The sequence below is a fragment of the Zootoca vivipara genome, chromosome 4, assembly GCF_963506605.1.
Source record: "Zootoca vivipara chromosome 4, rZooViv1.1, whole genome shotgun sequence".
Taxonomy (NCBI): domain Eukaryota; kingdom Metazoa; phylum Chordata; class Lepidosauria; order Squamata; family Lacertidae; genus Zootoca; species Zootoca vivipara.
In genome coordinates this window covers 52,727,629-52,741,927 of record NC_083279.1, presented here as the reverse complement: position 1 = coordinate 52,741,927, position 14,299 = coordinate 52,727,629, and the positions used below count along the sequence as shown (strand labels likewise).

Sequence of the window (14,299 nt, the reverse complement as noted above, 5' to 3'; positions counted from 1 at the left end):
AGAGAAACTAATTTGCAAGAATTCCTGGGGGGGAGGGGGAATGGTTGGATTAATTAATTGGCGGTCTAGGCTCCCATTACACCACATGGATAACAGAAAATAGACTTACCCCACATAGGATCAGAACCTAAGTAGGAAAAACTGGGATTAGATAGATGAGAACAGCAAACAATCCACAGGGACTTGTTGCTACGTCAAGGTATTCACCCTGACTGTTCCATTGAAAGGTGGTGACTTCCTGCAGGAAGTCAATTCTAGAATCTTTCCTGGTTTTATGTAAATATAGTCACTGATTGCTTTAATTGGATAGCAGGCCAATGGCAGAGGTTCTCATTTGTTGAGTGGACTGTAAACCTGTTAGTGATATCCATTAATTTTAGTGGGACTGCTTTGAGTATGACTAACATTAGATACAGTCCTCGCTTCCTGTAATATTGACTTGAATAGGATTTATTACCACATTCAGAACAATTCTGCTTAAAATACAGGAACATTTACATCAGGGGTCAGCAAACTTTTTCAGCAGGGGGCCGGTCCACTGTCCATCAGACCTTGTGGGGGGCCCGACTATATTTTGAAGGGGAAAAAAATGAACGAATTCCTATGCCCCACAAATAACCCAGAGATGCATTCTAAATAAAAGGACACATTCTACTCATGTAAAAACATGCTGATTCCCGGACCGTCCCCGGGCCTTAGTTGGGGGACCCTGATTTACATCATGGTAATGAGGAACAACTTCAGTGTGTTGTAGGTTAGGACCTTTCTATTAAGAGCGTATCCTACAGCTAAATACTGGAATTGGACAGGCTATGGCATGTATTCTCTATGCTCAACAGCATTTCTGCAGCAGGGTCTTTAAACTGCAAGGGTGGCTTTCTCCTGTGTATCTCCACAGAGGAGATGGTCAATGGACTTACCTGTGCAGTAATGTTGTGACCCTTTAAATACATGGGAACATTTTTTACTGAAACAGTTTTTATTGAAATGGTACAAGACAAACATAAGTCTCATAATTTAAAGGTGAGTAACACACATGACAAGATACACAACCCCTTAAGTAGTACTCTGAAAGTGTTCAATCACTGTGGTCATCATCCAAGTCCTTCTTTCCTGTTGGTGGTTTGGGGCCACCAGCTGGTTTTGCCATGATGATCTGCAAGCAAAAGTAGTTGTTAGACCTACATTTTTTTACATAGAATGCATTTCAGATGAATTAAGGCAGGGGTCCCCAGACTTACCGGCGTTTGGGCCGGTTCCCACCACGCCGATCGCGGGGCGGGGGAGTGCGCGCATGCGCACGGGCGCTTACTGGCGCGGCAGCGCGCTTCCAGGGTGGAAAAGTGCCGAAAATCCGTTGTGCGCATGCGTATGGGCCTCCCCCGACCCGGAAGCGCACCAGAAATGACCTCTTCCGGGTCGGGAGAGGCCCATACGCATGCGCACAAAGGATTTTCGGCTCTTTTTTCCCGACCCGGAAGAGCGCTGTCGCGCCGTAAGAGCGGGTGGCGGTGGTCGTCGCGAGCCGGATTGGCAGGCCAATTGGGCCGCATCCGGCCCCCGGGCCGTAGTTTGGGGACCCCTGAATTAAGGTATGACAGAATTGATTTGATATGTATCTTTAGCCTCATCTCTTACATACTACCATAATTAGTATTACAGAAAGGTTATGCAATGAAAAATGTATTCAACCCATAAGTCTTGGCCATAGCTCCAGGACTGTTTTTGCTATTGTATAAAATATTGATTAAAATTATGGAACTCACTAACAGGGAAAAGGAAAATCCTCTTGCACATGCGAGTAGCCCTTGGCTGCTCTTCTGCCATCTCAAAAAGCACCCACCTCCTTTGCAGATGTCAGTTGAACAAGATTGCTATACCCACACTGCTAAGCAAAATGGGGATAGCACTGTTGTCATGAGGAATTGTATCCAAGAATCAGTGATTGTCTGCTGTAAGTTTAAATTTCTACAGATACATGCTTAGCATGAATGCCAAAAATGGAAATCGCAGAATGCTCATTTCCTACAGGAGACACACAAAACTTGGGGTGTTTTGGGTGCATTATATGGTGACAAAGTGTTAACGTTCTGTAAAAAAATTCAATAACTTGCAAAATATGCAACATTAGCACACAAATAATGCTTCTAATAGTGTAAACTAAATCATGCGTATTAGTCTATAGAATAATTCTTCAAACCATGTTTTAGGAATATTAACAGTGTTGTGCACCCTTAACTCAAGCGTGTTGTTAAATTGTGATGTAGCCTACACATAAGTGACAGTGGAAGCAAAAATACACTCATCAGCATCAGGCAGAGGAATTCATGCAAAGTCTCGTTCCTTGCCAACATGAGCCATGATACCAAATCTTACTTCACACTACTGTTCAGGTGCATCTTTCCAGTCATCCTTGTCCCAATGTTCTGATGCTTTAGGGGCTTTTGGACCACCTGCTGCTTTTGCCATAATAATCTATAGGAATTTCACACCAAGCACAGAATTCCACCAAGTTTCAGTTTTAAAAATATTTATGTAAGAGTCTGAATAATCCTTTACTGTATGAAACTGATCATTTGAAAACAGAAGCCTACAAGAAGACCACACACTGCCACAACATTAAGTTAGACCTTCAACTTTAACCAAATCATGTGAAGCATACATAACCTAACAATACTCTAGCAGCTTCCATACCGTATTGATTTAGCCTGATACCTGAAGCAATAAAAAAGCCTATTACACCAACTTACCTGATCAACTCTTAGGATAGTTACTGCAGCATTTGTAGCCAGCTTCATCCCCCAGAACTTCCCAAGGTATGTGTCTAATACACCAGCTTCCAACATATCTTTCACAGCTGCAGTTTCAGCCTGTCAAATGTTAGAAAAAGAGTTCAGCGCCTCTTGACTTTCTGAGCAGATACAGGATTACAAGGAGTTCCACTGATGTCAGTAAATGAGTTAAAGGTGCTAAGAATCTGCCCATGGAACAAAACAGACAGCTAGCTGGTATTAATATTGAGTAAGCCCATAGTATTTTGCATTGAAAGAAGAAAACAATATTTCCCTATCTTAAAAAATCTGTAAGCTTTACATTACAAAACAGCTAGAATAGAAAGGTCATTAAAATACCTGTAAAAAGATTAAGAAAACAGGTGGAGGGGTTTTTTTCTTAAGCCTCCCCAATTGGCCCATGAAGCAGTTCTGGCCAAACCTACCAGTCATCCACCTATTTTGTCAGGTGCAAGACAGGTAAAGCTACAGCACAGCCAAATTCAAAAGGAAGAAACGAGTATGCTCTAACTGCATACACACTATGCCTTTAAAGAACATTTCCCTCCTCAAAAAATCCTGGGCATTGTACAGTCCCAATAACTTAAACCACAAAATTATTCAAGGAGAAAATGTGTTTTGCCTGTGCTTTAAAAGTATAGTGTGTATGCAGCCTAAGTGTACTCCAAATTCTTCCTGTTTACAGATGTGTCCATCTAGAGCAGTGGTGGTGAAACTTTTGGAGACCGAGTGCCCAAACTGCAGCCAAAAACCTACTAATTTACCTATTCAAGCTTGTTGCCAACACGGCAATTTAATATGGGATAATAATATACCGTAATAAAATGAGCTGAGGGGCTGCCCTGAGTTGTTGAGCTTTTGGGGGGCATTGCCCATGATTTGGGGGGGTTGCCAAGACTTGCAGAGCTTTTGGGGGGGCAGAGAAGCAGGAATACAGCTGCCTTGCGGAGATGAACTGCCTCTAAGCTGCTGCTGGCGGAGAGGGAGTGGTTTACTCACAAGGAGGCATGGGGGGGGGGAGCGGCTGCCCAATTTGAAAACCCCAAACGCACTGCTGGTGTGATGGCGCATGCCAACAGAGAGGGCTCTGCATGCCCACTCTGGCACCCGTGCCATGGGTTCACCACCACTGATCTAGAGTGATCCAGAATTCCCACCCCACCCGAGAACCTTAGTTAAAGAGTACTGTTCCCTTGCAGTCAGTCTCCTGGGGGTGACATTCCAGAACACTGCTACCACCACAAACATGTTATGCTGGGCATTAGTCTTACCTCAATATCAAACCCAACATTTTTGTTGCCTTCTTGATGTACAGCGTAGAGCTTAGAAATAAGTTCATTAGCCTTAATTCCAGAATTTTCAGCCAGGGCTCGGGGTATAGCTTCAAATGCCTCGGCAAATTTCTTGATAGCATACTGATCAAGACCTGGACAACTCTAAAGACAGAATTGGATTTTAAGTTGCATTATATGGAAACCTAAATTTAGTAAAGATATGAAGTTTGTAGCTTACCTCTCCATATGACGTGATCTGCTTAGCCAACTCTATCTCTGTTGCACCACCACCTGGAATAAGACGCTTATCCTGCAAGAGAGTTGAAGCAACTACTATTTGAAGTCTATTTTAAAATTGATCTCACTCCCTTTATATTTATCAGTATACTGTCTCATATCCCCCTGTCCCAACTAAGACAGGGGGAGGAGACAACATACTGCACCAAACATAAACTAAAAAAAAACAGACTGTGTGTTGTAACCCAAGTTGAAGGAGACAGTAAATAATTATTGTAAATTGCTTTTTTATAGCAGCACATATTTTTTATGAATAAATATGGCCTTGGAGAACAGAATGGTCTACCGGGCTCCAAAAGAACTACAAGCAGGTACTAGGTGAACCTCACTGGGAAGGATATTCCACAACTAGAGTGTCAACACCAAAAAGGCCCTTTCCCAGAGTGGTTACCCAGTTCACTTCATTTTTCTGGCCACACTAAGAGCAGGAACTCCAAAGAGGAAGCTAAAGTTTGAGTAGATAGCGAAGGCAGGCTTACAAACAAATTAATAGTTGAGCCTAAGTTAAGCATGAAGGCTTGAGAGAGGTTTGTTTCAAAAGGTTGCTTATGTAAAATGGACTGTTATATGGGTGCAACGGACTGCATTATTTTATTATTTATATCCTCCCTTTCTAGAAAATTGTGCCTCCCTAGAAAGATGATAACATCATAGTAAGTTAGCATATCCTTCTTACAGGGTAGCAGATGGTAATGACCTTGTGAGGGGATGAACAGGACAGCTGGATCAGGAGCTGGTGACTGGCATTATCCTCACCTGCCACCTTTGCACACCTGGAATTGTTCCCTCAGAGTTAGGAGGTAAATGGCTCAGAGTAGGGAACTGTCAAGCCAGAGAAGATGACAATGACTACTTTATTTGTAGCCTTTGGGGGGCATCTGTCAATTGGACCACTCAATTTCACATACCACCCCCACCCCAAATTTGGCCAACCTGACTTACTGACACATGTATCACTGTAAACTTAAAACCTTAACTTCTCTCACCCTGAACCAGAGAGTGCCACTCTGGTCTACTGGGGGATAGTATATACTATTGTATATTCCAGTATGGTAGCATTTCTGCAACTGCACACAATTAACTTTACATTTTAACAAGCCAGTAAAATAATGCTCCTCTAGATTCCTGCACTGCTGTGGACCTCAGGGTCCCTTCCAACTCTACAATTCTATCATTCTGTACTAACTTCTGTGCATAGCACTTTACTCACCCGTGTGAGTACTTTGAAAGTGTTGACACCATCATCAATTGCTCTTTCTACATCATCCATAAGATTGTCTGTAGAGCCACGAATTACTATTGTAGAAATGGCACCATCTTCTTTTTCTGCAGGAAAATATACCAAGGTTTGACTTGTGAAATCTGACTAAATGTGAAGTTTCTATATGCAATGTATTAAAAATAATGAGTATACTAAAATAATAAACATACCATGTTTAAAGATAACTACTTGTGTTTCCCCAACTTCTGACAAACACACACTGTCACAGTGACCCATTTCTTCTAGATTAGGTGGTGTCTGGGAAGGAAAAAAGAGGATTATGTCTATGCAAAGGAGTAAGTTTTATTTAAGAAAACCTCTGCTGTTCTCTCTACATACCAGTCTGGGGAGGGCTGTGGCACCAACAGTTTTACATAGTCTCCTGAGATCCCACTTAGAATTCAGCCTTTAAGAAAGGAGATAAAATAGTGTTCAGGTGCAATTTTCATAATCTAGAAATTCTTGTTAGTACCAAACTATTTTTTTCCAGGAATGTTCCCTATCAACATTTTACTTCCTACCAAAAACCCTGTCCTAGGGCCTTTAAAAATAAAAATGGATGAGCTCTCTATCTAGAAAATGGGAATTTGTCTTGTATAAACGACAAAGGTGGCGCTGTGGGTTAAACCACAGAGCCTAGGGCTTGCTGATCAGAAGGTCGGCGGTTCGAATCCCTGCGACGGGGTGAGCTCCCGTTGCTCGGTCCCAGCTCCTGCCAACCTAGCAGTTCGAAAGCATGTCAAAGTGCAAGTAGATAAATAGGGAGCGCTACAGCGGGAAGGTAAACTGCGTTTCCGTATGCTGCTCTGGTTCACCAGAAGTGGCTTAGTCATGCTGGCCACATGACCTGGAAGCTGTACGCCGGCTCCCTCGGCCAATAATGTGAGATGAGCACGCAACCCCAGAGTCGGTCACGACTGGACCTAATGGTCAGGGGTCCCTTTACCATTACTTTGTATAAACACTGAAAGCACCAGTCTCTCTTAAGTAATCCAGAACACATTTTTTCTTAAGAATGTAAGTATATAGTGCCTGCAGGATGAGACCAAAGTATACCAAGCCCAGCAGTCTACAATATCCCAGCAGGCACTAGCAGTCCACCAACAGACTGCAGTTTACCATCTGCCTCTCACCACTGTCCTGTTTAGGAACAAGCAGGGACTCTGGTAATGGTTCAAGGACAGTGCCACTCCATCATGTCCTGCTCGGTAACAGCAGCATTAAAGTGCATTTCATTATTGAACTTTGGCACTCTGGAGTAAAAAACATTGACAAATAATTGTACATATGTACACTATATCATCATCATCCAAACTACCTGAAAACTAAAACCATATTAACTGCACACTGGAAAAGTGTGCATCTGTATAATTCTAAAGAAAATTTGCCACAAATAGTAGCTTGAAGGGGGGACAATTTAAGGGCAAAAATGGTACAAAAGAAAGTGATGAGCTGTTGTGTGCCATGATCCTGACTTGCACGGAGTACTTTCCACCCACTCAGCCCCATCTGTGACTTTGTTCAGAAAGAGAAGAAAACACACACAAGGAGATAATCTTGGTTGAAGTCATAATGTGATGAAACGTATGTACTAATTTACGCTTCAGGAACAAATATGCTATGTATTTCAATTAAATAGGCCAAGAAATGTAAACAATTTACATCTTTGCACCACTTACCTGAGTAACATAATATTATATTTGTTAGCATAATGAAGTGCCATGTCTGCCACTTTTCCTCCTGTAACTACAACATTTGCACCAGCATCAGCAATGCTCTTGACTTGTAACTCCAGTAAGTTTTCCTCTCCTCTGCTAAAATTTGTCAGCTCGGTAGCATTCTTGATGAGTACAGTTCCCTGCAATTATAAAGCATATTCCGCATCATTTTCTTCTTCAACTCCAAGTATGTTTTAAAACAATTAACCTGAAAAACAGGCAATTCCAGAAACGGCAGCTATCACAGAACCATGTTCTAAGTAATGCATATATAGATCAACAGCAACATGTGTCTCCAGGATCTCTAAAGAGTTTAGCAGACTTCAAGGACCAAGCTGCTGAAGAAGCTAGAAAAGGTGATTTATGAATCATGGACATGGTGTTTTTCACAAGGGTTGCTTGGGGAGCATTCCCAATGAACCAATGTCAGGTATGTTCATCTAAAGCAGGGGTCCCCAGACTTACCGGCGTTTGGGCCGGTTCCCACCGCGCCGATCGCGCTGCGGGCCGGAGGGCGGGGGAGCGCGCGCCTGCGCACGGGCGCTTACTGGCGCGGCGGCGCGCTTCCAGGGTGGGAAAAGCGCCAAAAATCCGTTGTGCACATGTGCGTGGGCCTCCCCCGACCCGGAAGTGCACCAGAAATGACTTCTTCCGGGTCGGGAGAGGCCCATACGCATGCGCACAAAGGATTTTCGGCGCTTTTTTCCCAACCCGGAAGAGCGCTGCCGCGCTGCGCACCGTAAGAGCGGGCGGCAGCGGCGGTCGTCGTGGGCCGGATTGGCAGGCTAATTGGGCCGCATCCGGCCCCCGGGCCGTAGTCTGGGGACCCCTGATCTAAAGTGTCTAACATGGAAGGACTTCAGATCCTTAAGAACCTAGTATCACTGAACAAATGTTTACTGAATCATAGACATATAGGACAGACACTCCATGAAAGGACTGCCTGCTGAAATCCCAGCCCAGATATAATCAGCCAAAAATTTGTAATCATTTTACTTACTTACACGCACACACCATTCTTCTGGCATAACTGGAGAATATGCAACAAGAGATCCCTCCATTTGCCCAAGTTTTCCATGGAAGGCAAGAAAGGGATCCCTCACATTGTGCTGGGCATCCAGGGGCAACAAGTCACTGCAAAGTTGTGACTGCTTCCCACTGACAGTTTTGTGGATCCCTGCCTTAACACAGAACAGACTGCATTTGAAAAGGGCTGCAGCTATTTATCTAGTTGCAGCACCACTTTTTACAGTCACAATAATAGGACTGTCCCTCTCTGTACTAACCAAGGTTTTGCCATATCGGCCCGTGAGCAGAACTGCACAAAAGAAGATAGCTCTCGGCCTGGTTCACCATGCAATTGCAGACACAGAAAGGATCACCTTGAGAAAATAAGCAACTACTGTGTATATGTATGGACATACTGCTACTTCCTACCTATTCAATACTTCCAAAGGGTGGGAAACCATACCTTAGTTTCTGTTATCATACCATCAAAAGGGCAAGAATACACAGCTATTTTGGCATCTTTGACAGAAGTAACATCACCTTCAGTTTCTCTTTTAAAAACCATGCCATGCAAAACTGTAGAAGCACAAATGCCAGAACCCTGAAAAGAACAGATTATAATTACTATTCTATCCAAGTTAAGCCACTGAAATCACACTGAGTTGGATCTAGACTGTCATACTTGGGAGTAGATTTCAATGATTTTTAGAAACATACTGCTAAGTCTGGATACAACTAATTTTTTACTTTAATTAATGTGCTATTTAATATGAAAGCATACCTGAACTCTGATTCTATCTGCTTAGGAACAGTTAAATTGCTACAATTTAAAGCATTTGTTTTATCATTCTTATGTTTCTATTTCCACACAGCAAATGATTCCCTACTCTAGCTCTTGCCCAATCTCCCCCACTGATATTTGAAGAGAAATACTAATTAACTTATTGAAGAGAAATTCATTATCTTATTGACTGAAAACCAGAACTCTTTTCTGCAAAATCTACCTAAGAATTTCAGAATCAGTGTGTATAAATGTATCCATATCTACATATGAAGTCTCTAATCTCCCTGGAAAACTGGATAGGAACAGTGTCTGCTAAAAATCCACAGGTGGTATTTTTTTACACCCTCTCCTGTTTTTGGCCCCAATTAAAGTTCAGAGAGAACTGCTTTTCTGAAAACTCCAAGGTTATCAGAACTAAAGCTGCAACCCTTAAACATAGTGACCAGAAGGCAAGTTCCAGTGAAACAAGAATGACTTACTATTATCTTGCACACTCTGATGTTGTCAACATTAAAGTGGCCTGACTCGGGAAGAACAGAGACTGTGGGAGAGTACAAAATGAAAAGTAACATGTTTTTAGGAAGCATTGTTAAGATAGCTAGTCATCTAATTTAGTTATTTTATTAATTACATGCCACAGAATCTGTTGGAATGGCGCCAGTGACAATATTATGCTTTATAACATGAACAAGTAAGTGTTACTCTGTTTTAGACACTGTTGCAGCTTGACAAGAGCTGCTCAGGAAAATACTGTACTCAACTGAAAAACAACATCCAACAAGAAATTAAGAGAAGTGACTTTCACTACAAAAAACAAGCTTGAAACGAACATGAAAATATTTAAGGTATCAAAAACAAAATACTACTGTTTAAATAAAAAAATATTGACATATACTTACCACATGCCTGAGCAATAAGCTTAGTAAGAAATATTTCACTGCCACATTGTTTACTCATTATTGAAGTTTGCAGCAAAGATGCCACTTCTTCAACATCCCGAAGATTTTTTGCAGAGCAGCACACTAGATCAGGAAGTATCTCTAAGGCTTTCTTCAAAGCTTTTTCATAGCCTTCAATCACCTAAAATTAAAGACACTAGCATGTCTGTACTGTAATGCATAAGTTGTTAAAAGTTCAAAGTCAGTTTGATATCTTAAGCTCACGAAGGGTTGGATTCAGACTTCCCAGGAATAAAACTCTGCCAACTGGACACTTCCACAAGCAGAAGCAGGTAAAGTGACCAGTTCTCCCCCTGAAGTCCCATTCCACACAAAAAGAGCCATTTTATTTAGACAGGCACATCTGAATCCAACCCAATCTCCACAATAAACTATAAGCAACTCTGTGTAAGGCAAAATAGGACACAAGTAGGAATGGAAAAATTAAGAAGATAAACAAGAGACTGAGTTTTATACACAATTATTCAAAGATCCTAGAATGCTAATTTGAACAGCAATAATCTGAACAAAATAAAAGATTACCTCTGAAACAGAAAGTCCCATTCTTAGAAGTTCCTCTGCATGTTCTAGGAGGGCTCCAGCAAACACAAGAACAAAATTTGTTCCATCACCAACTTCTTGCTCTTGCATGTGAGAAGCCAAGACAATCATTTTTGCAGCTGGATGTTGAACCTGTTCAAGATTTTATATCAGAGAACACTATTAAGCACATTTGTGTATATTCAGTAAGTAATAGCATGCTTCAATATGTTTTACGCTGCATTACAAATTCAAAACATTTAACTAATTCAGTGCACCTAAATCTTATTATGCAGCAACAGTCATTAAAGCACCTACGTGAAATAGCAAAACTTTGGCATAATTAACAAGTTCTTTATACAATCTTAGCAGCACACATTTCTTATAATCATTCTAATTCAACCCTGATGTACCCATCCCATACACCCCACCCCAAAGGTGTCTTTGGACCCCTTCACAGGGAAACAACACAAGCCTAGAAAAGCTTAGGTTGTAACAGATAGCATACACAATGTTTCTCCATAAATAATCCCCATGTACAAGTCAACATATCCTTAGCAGACCATGAATGAATAAGGCAGGATGGAATTTACCTCCAACTCTCTTAGGATGGTAGCAGCATCATTAGTAACAAAAAGCTTCTCCAAGTGATTGATAACCATTTTGTTCATCCCTTAAAAACAAAAACAAAGAATACCTCAAATATGTGAATGACAATTTAATATAACTAGACAGTGTGGGTCATTATAGGGTCCATAATAACATACTTCTATAAAATATGAATTAGTTCCAGGATTTAATTCCATCTAATTCTCCAAACAAATCATGGCATTGGCTCCTGGGTTTATCAACAAACAAAAACAACATAAGCTGTATTTCTTAATACATACTACATAGTCACCCTGAATTCCTCTTTTTAAGGTTATAATTTATGAATATTTTAAAAAGTCTCACCATTTGGTCCATAGGCTGTGCGAGTTGTTTGAGCAAGCTCTTTACATGCCTGAATATTTCGAAATACAGCTTCTTCTAATCCTGAATAATGCTACATACAAAAAACAAAGTATTTTAAATTAAAGTACATGAAAAAGTATAATATAGTAGCGAGAGAATTATGTGGGCACAGAATAGACAATAATTGCATGACTAGGTTAAAAATGTTGATGACTATGTGTAGATGCCAGGGCGATAGCCCCCAGGACTCTAGAGCTATTTGCAGACATTGGCTGTGCATTTAAAAATCACAGGTCTAGAATCATACAAGTGAGATATAAAAACAAAGACTCATGATGCTATATCAGGGGTCTGCAAACCTTTTCAGCAGGGGGCCGGTCCACTGTCCCTCAGACCTTGTGGGGGGCCGGACTATGTTTTTAGGGGGGGTGAACGAATTCCTATGCCCTACAAATAACTCAGAGATGCATTTTAAATAAAAGGACACATTATATTCATGTAAAAACATGCTGATTCCCGGACCGTCCACAGGCCGGATTTAGAAGGCAACTGGGCCGGATCTGGCCTCCGGGCATTAGTTTGCCTACCCGTGTTCTATTATCAAATACAGGCTTGCAGAGGGTTACTCGCCATCTTTAAGAAAAGGCAATGAACACTGAGTTGAGCCAGTCCTCCACTGTGCCTACAAACTACTGCCCACCAAGTTGTAATCCTGAAGTGGCACACAGGCCAACTGAACAGTCAAACATTTTAAGAATGCCACTGTACACTTGGAGGCTTATTTTTGTTTGTTTGATTGATTAAAGTGTCATTTGTTATCAAGGGCAGAAAAAAGAAGAGCTTGGCCACATAGCCCTACACCTAGCCCTACGCAAACATCTCCAAACAGGAATAGATGGAAACATCACTGTCACTGTCAACATGTCAAACTAGGCCCCAGCTTCAAAGATTCACTCAGTCATAAAACTCATATACTATAAAACTCTTACTATAAACACAAGTAAAACACCAAGTACAGGATGTGAAAGCTCCTGGATCCTTTCCACATAGGTGACCTACAATGGAAGTACATGGACCATGCAGTCACGAGTTATGTACAGTTGAGCTGCAGGGGTGTCTGAAGCCAACCATTCCCACTCCTCCTCCACCACAGCTGCGAAGTTCAGGGTGGCAGGAGGAAATGCAGCACCCTGTCGTACTCTTGAGCCTACGGCCATGGAGGTGGAACAACGCTCAGAAGAGTGAACACAGGAAGCTGCACAAAGCATCCCTGACATGAATTTGAAAGGAAGGTGGCAAGTCAAGCAGCAATGCAGCAGCTGCCTTCACTCTGGGCCGGATCTGCTTCAGAATCGGAACCTAGCAACTCCCTTGAATGAAAACGTCCGCAGCCGGCCGCGAACTTGGCGCGTGCCCCTCACGTCAGCAAACGCAAAAAGACGTCACCGTCACCCACCCCTCTCCGGCGCGCGAGCCCCCTAGTTGCTAGGCAGCAGGCGCGCCAATGAGTGCGGCGAGAGAGACGTCAGGTGACATAGAAGGTGCCTGAATGAAATCTTAGGGCGTGTCCGTTGTAACAGAAAGTAGTCACTGGCCACCCTTCAGTAAGCGGGGGTTGGAGGAGGGAAGCACGTTAATTCTTCAGGCGACTATTAACCGCCAGTGAGCACGCGCCAAGCTAACGGGCTTCCAGTCCACGGGAGATGGGGCCCAGTAGCCCCGCCTCCTTAGAAGCCTAGCTTCTGGAACCTTCTGCGTTCCTTCGCCGCCACGCTCGCGTTTCTCTCTCTCTCTCTCTCTCTCTCTCTCTCACACACACACACACATAAAATCACCCACCTTCGCTCCGTCTTTCAGCATCTGGGCGAAGCCCGGGGCCTTCGGAACGTGCATCGCCATCTCTGCGAGCTCTTGAGCCACACGCGGCCGCGCACACAAGAAAAGGAAGAGACGCCGAGGCTTAGTGGCGGCGCGCGCAGCTCCCGCTTCACACGCAAGCGCAGAAGAAAAAGAGGAGGCGACTCAAGGAAATGGCTGCTGGGAGCAGAAGGCGGGAGGGATGGAGCATGCGCAGCTGGAGGTCCGCGTCAGTTTCCCTTCCCGACTCCGAAGGCTGTTTCCCCTCTGCATTGCCGTGGAGCGGCGCCAAAGGCCCGCTTGTTCTTCTCCCTCCTAGCCTCTGCCGAATGTTTTCGGCTCCCTAATATTAAACGCATTGTGTCGAAGTAGATCGTTTCTGAACCAGATTTGATTTTTCCCCCTGGCTTGAATCCAAACTACGTGACTTGCACTCATGTCCCATTGAAATCAATAGGAGGAATGAGTCATCATTTAGTTCTCATTTATTTCAGTGGGGCTTAGGCTGCAACTCCGAACCCACTTACTTGGAAGTAAGCGCTATTTAATTCAGTGGGACTTCTGAATAGATACCAGTGGGACTTCTGAATAGAGCCAGCTGGGATCCAGCCCTGTAGCTTCTTGGGACCAGATAGAAATTTGTGTCCCTTAATTATTTCTTTCAAGTTACAGGTAGGTAGTCGTGTTGGTCTGACGTAGTCGAAACAAAATAAATAAATTCCTTCGTGCATGCACACGAAAGCTCATACCAAAATAAAAACTTAGTTGGTCTTTAAGGTGCTGCTGGAAGGAATTTATTTATTTCAAGTCATTTATACACTGTCCTTTAGCCAAAAAGGATATCAGAATAACAGGACATCATTACTGAAGGCGGCC

General features: G+C 42.8%; 1 protein-coding gene across 2 annotated transcripts; it reads right to left on the bottom strand.

Moving 5' to 3' along the window:
* Positions 1-960: 960 nt before the first annotated feature.
* On the bottom strand, positions 961-13,569 carry CCT8 (chaperonin containing TCP1 subunit 8). 2 transcript variants are annotated; one of them, XM_035116574.2, is made up of 16 exons: positions 13,406-13,569; positions 11,567-11,657; positions 11,206-11,285; positions 10,616-10,765; positions 10,034-10,214; positions 9,614-9,675; positions 8,814-8,951; positions 7,304-7,482; positions 5,964-6,030; positions 5,795-5,882; positions 5,574-5,689; positions 4,305-4,376; positions 4,064-4,228; positions 2,751-2,870; positions 2,377-2,475; positions 961-1,156 (listed from the first exon to the last, which is right to left on the bottom strand). In XM_035116574.2, the coding sequence occupies exons 1-15, from the start codon at positions 13,463-13,465 to the stop codon at positions 2,383-2,385; spliced, it is 1,662 nt and encodes a 553-aa protein (XP_034972465.1). In that variant the 5' UTR covers positions 13,466-13,569; the 3' UTR covers positions 961-1,156; positions 2,377-2,382. The 2 variants fall into 2 exon arrangements, with proteins under 2 accessions (XP_034972465.1, XP_034972466.1); XM_035116575.2 differs by lacking the exon at positions 2,377-2,475.
* Between the last annotated feature and the right edge of the window lie 730 nt (positions 13,570-14,299).

What these genes read in the sequence shown, in the direction of transcription:
- CCT8 (XM_035116574.2), bottom strand. Translation starts at nt 13,465, where the DNA reads ATGGCGATGCACGTTCCGAAGGCCCCGGGCTTCGCCCAGATGCTGAAA. An exon ending in TCAGAGTGTGCAAGATAATA is followed by an intron (nt 8,952 to 9,613) that starts GTAAGTCATTCT and finishes TGTTCTTTTCAG; the next exon opens with GGTTCTGGCATTTGTGCTTC. An exon ending in ATGTTGGGTTTGATATTGAG is followed by an intron (nt 2,871 to 4,063) that starts GTAAGACTAATG and finishes AACATTTGACAG; the next exon opens with GCTGAAACTGCAGCTGTGAA.